General features: G+C 38.2%; 1 protein-coding gene across 3 annotated transcripts in view; it reads right to left on the bottom strand.

The window, feature by feature from the left end:
* The window catches only part of Cbl (Cbl proto-oncogene), a 104,805-nt gene that overhangs the window by 8,709 nt on the left and 88,497 nt on the right, over positions 1–7,599 (bottom strand). For all 3 annotated transcript variants that reach the window (XM_027930587.3, XM_071616771.1, XM_071616772.1), the window contains 3 exons: positions 2,013–2,153; positions 1,551–1,648; positions 277–459 (listed from right to left, as the gene is read on the bottom strand). In XM_027930587.3, coding sequence (XP_027786388.3) covers positions 277–459; positions 1,551–1,648; positions 2,013–2,153 — 422 coding nt within the window. The remainder of the gene's footprint in view (positions 1–276; positions 460–1,550; positions 1,649–2,012; positions 2,154–7,599) is intronic.

The raw sequence follows: 7,599 nt of genomic DNA, 5'->3' as shown, positions 1-7,599 counted from the left end.
GAATGTGTGGTCTGAACCATCAAGCTTAATTACTTCTGTCACAGGCCTACTCAGAAGAGCTAGAAACCCTACCTACTCCCAGAATGGGAAGAGCCATATTACTTTCATTTCCTACTTTGAGTTCTAGAACCAGCTTTTCTTCCATTTAGACACAGAATTTATTTAGTCTACCACTACTACTTACTGACTTACTGCCATGAGAGGATCATCTGTTTCAGTATAAATTAGGAGCTAGACAGCAATTCAGGACAGGCTCAAGGGAGCCTGGAGACTCACTTGTTGAGGGATCACCATCCAGAGACAACCAGCCAAAGGAGGAGCTGGCATTAGAGATGTCTGAGAGAGTTCGGCGGGCCAGCACAACTGGCACAGGTGGCTTAGGGACATCATATCCATCATCCTCATTTTCTGATTCTTCAGGGCCAGTGTTGGTGTGGGCTGCAGCCAAATTCCCTTCACCTGGAGAAAAGTTCATAAAATTATCTTCTTCTGACATAACTCAACTTCTAACACATTTTAACCCAGAAGCATCTATTCATTCATGCACACACACACATTTACTTCATTTAATAAGTACTCAATGTCTACGGCAGGCTGGACACCAATATGAGACACTATTGAAGGTGACAGAACAAACAAAAAAATAAAATGTGTACCAATTCTGTAGTTCTGTTGTTGAACCTGTGAAAGGTCACTCTTGTAAGGTTAGAAATTACTGATGCCAAAGACTCAAGTGCAATTTTATAGCAATTCTATCTGCACCTCACCTCAGGAGATCAGCCAAAGCGTCCTATGTTTGCAGGCTTATTTGAACTTTCAACTTGGTAAGCTAGTTAGTATGGGAATTGAGCATGTATCACCCCCACACACAAAAATTTCATCAATGCAATGGGAATAAAAGAGTCTGCCAGCATTGCAGGTCTAGGCCATATAATTCAAATGTCTCTAGGCCTTGGGAGAACGAAAAATCACAAAAGGAACTAGCTGTGTGGAAACGATATAAAAAAGGGAGGCGACTGCCCCACCTTGTTTTGCCAAATAAGATTACTTAAAATAGCTGGGCACAGTGGTGCGTGCCTATAATCCCAGCAGCTTGGAGACTGAAGCAGGAGGATCGTGAGTTGAAAGCCAGCCTCAACAAAAGCGAGGCACTAAACAACTCGATGAGACCCTGTCTCTAAATAAAATATAAAATAGGACTGGGGATGTGGTTCAGTGGTCAAGTGCCCCTGAGTTCAATCCCCGGTCCAAAAAAGAAAAGATCTTTAGTAATTTTAGTAATAATTTTCTCTGTAGGTCAAGCTATCTCATTAGTTAAATATTATAGGTTCATTCCTCTAGCACATCACTGATTTTTTTTTTTTTAAAGAGAGAGAGAGAAAGAATTTTTTTAATATTTATTCTTTTAGTTTTCGGCGGACACAACATCTTTGTTTGTATGTGGTGCTGAGGATCGAACCCAGGCCACACGCATGCCAGGCGAGCCCGCTACCGCTTGAGCCACACCCCCAGCCCATCACTGATTTTTAAGTAGCAGAGAAGCAACTCACCAAAGGTGCTGTTCTCGGTGACAGATGGCGCCTGGGACTGAATATTATACATTGCTTCATAGGTACAGCTATCAATCTGCAGGTCACAATCACATACTCTGAACCAGAAATAAGAAGCAAAATGATCTTTGGAAATAAACGTTACCTGCAACCTATTGAGACTACCCTAGACCCTGATCCTCTAAAGACAACATATTCTCCTTGTACCAAAATAACTAGTAAATGTTTTAAGATCAACTCTTGTTACAAGTTACAGATAATTCGTGTTTTGGAAGTTACTGTGATACTAATGTAAGTGGAACTGTTTATTGCTTCAAGAGACTTTAGGGACCAGATTTATCTTTCTGCTGTTACTTCTGGCTGGCTAACAGTACATACAAGTAGCAAGTGAAGCAGGTGAGGGATGTCAACTGAATTATCCATATAAAGGTATCTGGCCCTACATGGTTGTTGTGAACTTACCGTGAACTCTGGGTTGCCTCCAAAGGCCGTTTTGGTTCTGGCTTTTGGAGCCCTATTGGCCTAGAAGAGGGAGTCATATATTCTGTGTCCTCCTCATTCTCACCCTGCTCCCCAGGTGGCAGTTTTGGCACAGGAAGAGGTCTGGAAGATAAATTTTTTTAAAAAGAAAAAAGAATCAATAGCTGGAAAAGTTTCCAATATGAAATAAACAGTTTCAAAACAGACACAACTCAAATTTGACAGAACAAATACATGCCATCTAAGAAACTACTATTTCTACTGGTAAGATAGGAGATTAGCAAAAAGCACACCAAAAACACTATGCTCAAATGACCAAAGGTGTGGCTCTTATGTTTTGAGATGTGTCACATTGAGATAGATACCTAAGTTACGGCCATACCACCAGTTAGTTCCAACCTCCAAATAAGTTCCATCATAGTGTCTCAGTTTTAAAGCTACTACCTTAGTTTTTCTTTCACTGGGTGTGAAATAAGAAATGGCAGGTGGCATTTCTTCACATGCTAGGAATGTATATCAAATTCTAATTCTCAAGTCTACCCATGGTTTCAAAGAATACATAGCTTGTCCAAATCTTTCTCACATATTACCTTAGAGTATAAATACTTTTTCTCTTCAATATTTGACATAAAAAAAAATCTAAAATAAAAAGAGGGAAAAAAGTAACTTGGTAGTTAACCATCAATTTTGGGACTAGATCCCAAGTTTCTGATTTCAGGGATCTTGGTCTTACATTTAACATACATAATTCTTTACCCAGAAGCTTTTGAAACAAAATTGCCATCCTACTCTATGAAAGAAGACAAAACACCAATCAATTTTGTGTAAGAAACACACACTGCTGGGCACAGTGGCACCCACCTGTAACCCCAGTGACTCGGGAGACTGAGGCCTTAAGCAACTCAGTCAGACTCTGTCTCTAAATAAAATTTAAAAAGGGCTGGGGATGAGGCTCAGTGGTTAAGTGCCCCTGGGTTTAATTCCCAGTACTCCCCTGGCTCCCAAAAAAGAAACAGACACACATACAAATTGCCTCTTAGAGTATGAATTTGAGTTTCTCTTCTCTTTTTCTTTACACCTTTTGTTAGCATATTCTAAATTCTCTACAAAGACTACCTCTTGCATTTATTTGTCTCTCTTTATTTAATGTTTAATTTTCCAATCAAATCTCATGTGAGATTTTTTCTTATGTCTACCTACCACTTTTATTGTTGAAAAACTTCCCTTACGTATGCCTCGTAAAAATTCAGCAAATATTCTCTTAAGATTTATACAATGCATGCTGAAGACTTAAGCAGAAGTGTGCTAGTATCTACAATTTGCTTTGAAATACACAAACAACCAAGAGAGAGCAATGGATGAAACACAGATAATGTGATAAAGAAAAAAAATACTAAAATTTGAATTCAGGTGGTGGGTTCAGTCTAGGATTCTTTCACTTTTATTCTGTTTGTAATTTTTTTTTTCCTTTTTTTTTTGGTGGTACTAGGGATTGAACCCAGGGGCACTAAACCACGGAGCCACATCCCTATCACCCCCCCCTTTTATCCCCTGATTTTAAGACAGGATCTCCCTAAGTTGCTTAAGGACTAACTAAGTTGCTGAGGCTGGCTTTGAACTTGTGATCCTCCTGCCTCAGCCTCCTGAGCAGCTGGGATTACAGGCATGCACCACCACGCCTGGCTCAGTTTGTAATTTTTAACAAGTGGAAAAGACCAAGTGTCAGTAAAAGTGTAAGGAAATAAATGAGAATATATAGCTGTAGAAACAAGTTGTTACAACTTTTCTGTAGTATGATTCAACAAAAGCACTTCATCACATGTGCATCCTGGGTCTCAGAAATTCCACTTCTAAGAGTTTTCCCTTGGGAAGCAATCAAGAATACTCATGACAGCATTACTTATAACACCGGGCGGGGTGCGGGGGGTGGTACAACCTACATATCCAATAATAGCATACTGAATAAGTAGACTTTGACCCACACAGAGAGTAAGAGAGCTGGTGCCAATTGCTGGCTCTTGGGGCCTTTAGAGGTTTTACTCAGGACCTAAGAGGCTACAGCCTACTTCTGCTTCCACTACCATAGACCTATCCTTATCTTACAAATCAGGGTTCCCCTAGAGTCAGTCACACTGCTTGAAAATAATCTAAAATAATTTGAAAATCAACATAGAAGAATATGTAATGACATGCAAAAATGTTCAAATATGTCTAGCGAAAACCAGCCTCAATGATGATTCCATACACATAAGAATAACAAAGAACATACATCAAATTGTGAATAATTACTATTTGACTCTAGGTAAAATAAGATTACAGATAACTCTTATTCCTTCAGTATTGCTTATCTATGTTTTCTAAAATTAACAAAAAAGAAGTCCTATTAAGAGAGCTATCCAAAAATACTTTAGGGCTGCGGTGTAGAGCTCAGTAGCAGAGCTCTTGCCTAGCATGCAAAAGACCCTGGGTTCTACCCCCAGCACCCCTTCCTCCCATCTCTTTGATGAAGTTCATAAAAGTATAAAATGTGTTTCCTTGTCACAAAGTATTTTGGCAATATATACTTTAAAAAAAAGTACTGGAGAGCAACCAGGAAACCAGAACTTCAGAGACCGAGATTCAAGAATACAGGCTGGGGTTGTGGCTCAGTGGCAGAGCGCTTGCCTAACACATATGAGGCACTGGGTTTGATCCTCAGCACCACAAAAAAATAAATAAAATACAGGTATGTGTCCATCCACAACTAAAAAAAAAAAACATTAAAGACGACACCAATGACGATACGATGACAACGATGATGATGACACTGAAGCAACTCTCAAATTTGGAGTTCTGAATTTGGGATTTGAAGTAGATCTCAATGGATTAGGGAGAGAGACTGGAATTTTGAGGTGTCATGACAACCAAGATGTGGGGAGCCAAAAATCCTCAGTGTGGCTCAGCGGTAGAGCACTTGCCTAACACATGTGAGGCACTGGGTTCGATCCTCAGCACTGCATAAAAATAAATAAAATAAAAGCATTGTGTCCATCTACAACTTAAAAAAAAAAAAAAAAATCCCAGGGAAGGAAACAGCAAAGAAGTAGGCCTAAAATTCTGCTTGTAATTTCCTAAAGCTATTACTAATCCCTAAACTCTTCATGCATGGGGCTAGATTCTGAGAAATCAAGCGGGTAGTCGTGAGCAACTGAAGAGCCAAGCAGTTACTGTGGTCGTCTTGCTAATCTCTAGAGACAGAGCTACAGTTATCAGATACAGCCTTTAAAATAATTATAATTCATATGTTCAAGAAACAAGATAAAAGAGAATGGAAAATATGCAAGTAAGCCTATAATGAGTGGTAGAAGACAGTGAAAGAATCTGATGATGTTCAAGAAATTAGAGGCCCAGATAAAGAAAGATTACAAAGTTCAATCTGTTTTAAGAAATATTGGCTGAGAGATAGATGTGCTGGTACAGGCCTATAATCTCAACTACTCAGAAGGCTGAGGCAGGAGGATTGCAAGATCAAGGCCAGTCTCAGCAATAGAGTGAGACCCTGTCATAAATTTTTTTTAAAATGTAAAAATGGAACTCAGTGGTAAAGCACCCCCTGGGTTCAATCCCCAGTTCTACCAAAAAGAAAAAAAAAAGGTAAAGTTGGACGTGGTGGCATGTGTTGAAAACCCAGCTTATGCAGAAGGCTACAAGTTTGAGGCCAGCCTGGGAAACTCAGGAAGATGTTGTCTCAAAATAAAACATAAAAAGGGCTGGGCATATATAGCTCTATTGTAGAGCACCATGGGTTTAATACTCAGTACAGGGGGAGGGGGTGCAATGAAGATATTTTCAGTCAAACAAAATTTGAATCAACTGATAGAAGAGCATTAAACACACAATCACACACGTAAGCACACACACACACTAAAGGAAGTTTTTTAGGGAGATGGAAAGCATTCAGAGAACAGCAGGAACAAGTAAGGAGCACTGTAGGATAAATCCAAGAGAAATTTATTTATTTTTTTAATATTTATTTTTTAGCTTTCGGCGGACACATCTTTGTTTGTATGTGGTGCTGAGGATCGAACCCGGGCCGCACGCATGCCAGGCGAGCGCGCTACCGCTTGAGCCACATCCCCAGCCCCCAAGAGAAATTTAAATGTCCAGAAGTATCAGGAGACACTGATTTAAAGCATATTCTAACAAATCAAGAGTACATGTTGGAATCTCCAGGATAACTTTTTTTTTTTGTATCAAGGACTGAACTCAGGAATGCTTACCACTGAGCTATACCTTTAGCCCTTTTCATTTTTATTGTGAGACAGCGTTTCACTGTCAATTGCTCAGGCTAGCCTCAAACTTGTGATCATCCTGCTTCAGCCTCCCAAGTTGTTGGGATTACAGGTGTATACCACCATGCCCAGCTCTCCAGAATAAATATTAAAAGAATAACCGAAGGGATGAAATGGCTAAGAAAAAACCTTTAATTCAAAAGAAAGTAAGAAAAGACGAAAAAAGGAACCAAGAAAAGATTAGAAAAATGGGGAGAAGAGTAAGAACAAATATTCTGATTACCTCAAGATCAAAAATGCCAGACTGGATTTAAGGGAAGAAAAACCCAAAATATACTGCTTGCGGGAAACATACCTTAAAGGTCATAGAAAAATTGAAAGTAAAAGAGTAGAGAAAGGTCATAGAAATACTAACTAAAAGACAGCTGATGTAAGCCATTTTAATTAAGAAAAAGCAAACTTAAGACAAGCAAGAAACAGAACTATTGAGTAAACAATAGATTTAAGGATAATAAAAATGCTCACTATTTACTATAAATAATTTTAAATTTCTATTATTACACAAACTAAATACACATGTAATAAAAAAGGACTGAATTAAAAGGAACAAAGAGAAATTCACAATTATAGAGGAGAATTCAACAAACAAACTCATTTCAGTTATCTGAAAATATAGAAAAGGTAGATTGTTAAAAATCTGAGTAATAAAAGATTTGATCACAACTTCACTAACATGTACAGAATGCTATACCCAACAACTGCAGAATATACAATCTTATGAGATAAAGGTGACACATATTACTGGATCTTACCACAAACTAGTCAATAAAGAAGATGGTCTCTAACCACATTAGAAAGAAGCCAGAAAGCAGAACAGAAAAACCGAAAATCTTTAAATATTTGAAAATTGGGTAACACATAAATAACTCAAGAATTATTAACAACAGAAAAATCATATATTTTGAACTTAAATGAAAATGGAGGCTGGGGTTGAGCATTAGGTTTGCTTCTCAGCACCAAATTTAAATAATAAAGGTCCACCAACAATTAAAAAAATATTTTAAAAAAATAATGAAAATGACATCAAAATTTGTGGAATGCAGCTAAACACTTGTTATGAACTGTATGTTTGTGTCCTTCCCAAAATTCACATGTTCAAGCCCTCATACCCAGTACGGTTATATTTGAACATGGAACCTCACCAGAAACTGACCCCCTAATCCCAGATTTCCAGCCTCCAGAATTGTGTATCTATCATTTAAGCTAGAAATAATATTTGTGTAGATAACCAATTTTCT

This window comes from Marmota flaviventris, chromosome 9 (genome assembly GCF_047511675.1).
Source record: "Marmota flaviventris isolate mMarFla1 chromosome 9, mMarFla1.hap1, whole genome shotgun sequence".
In the NCBI taxonomy this organism is placed as follows: domain Eukaryota; kingdom Metazoa; phylum Chordata; class Mammalia; order Rodentia; family Sciuridae; genus Marmota; species Marmota flaviventris.
Note: the sequence above shows the minus strand (reverse complement) of the source record. Positions and strands in the feature narration are given on the sequence as shown.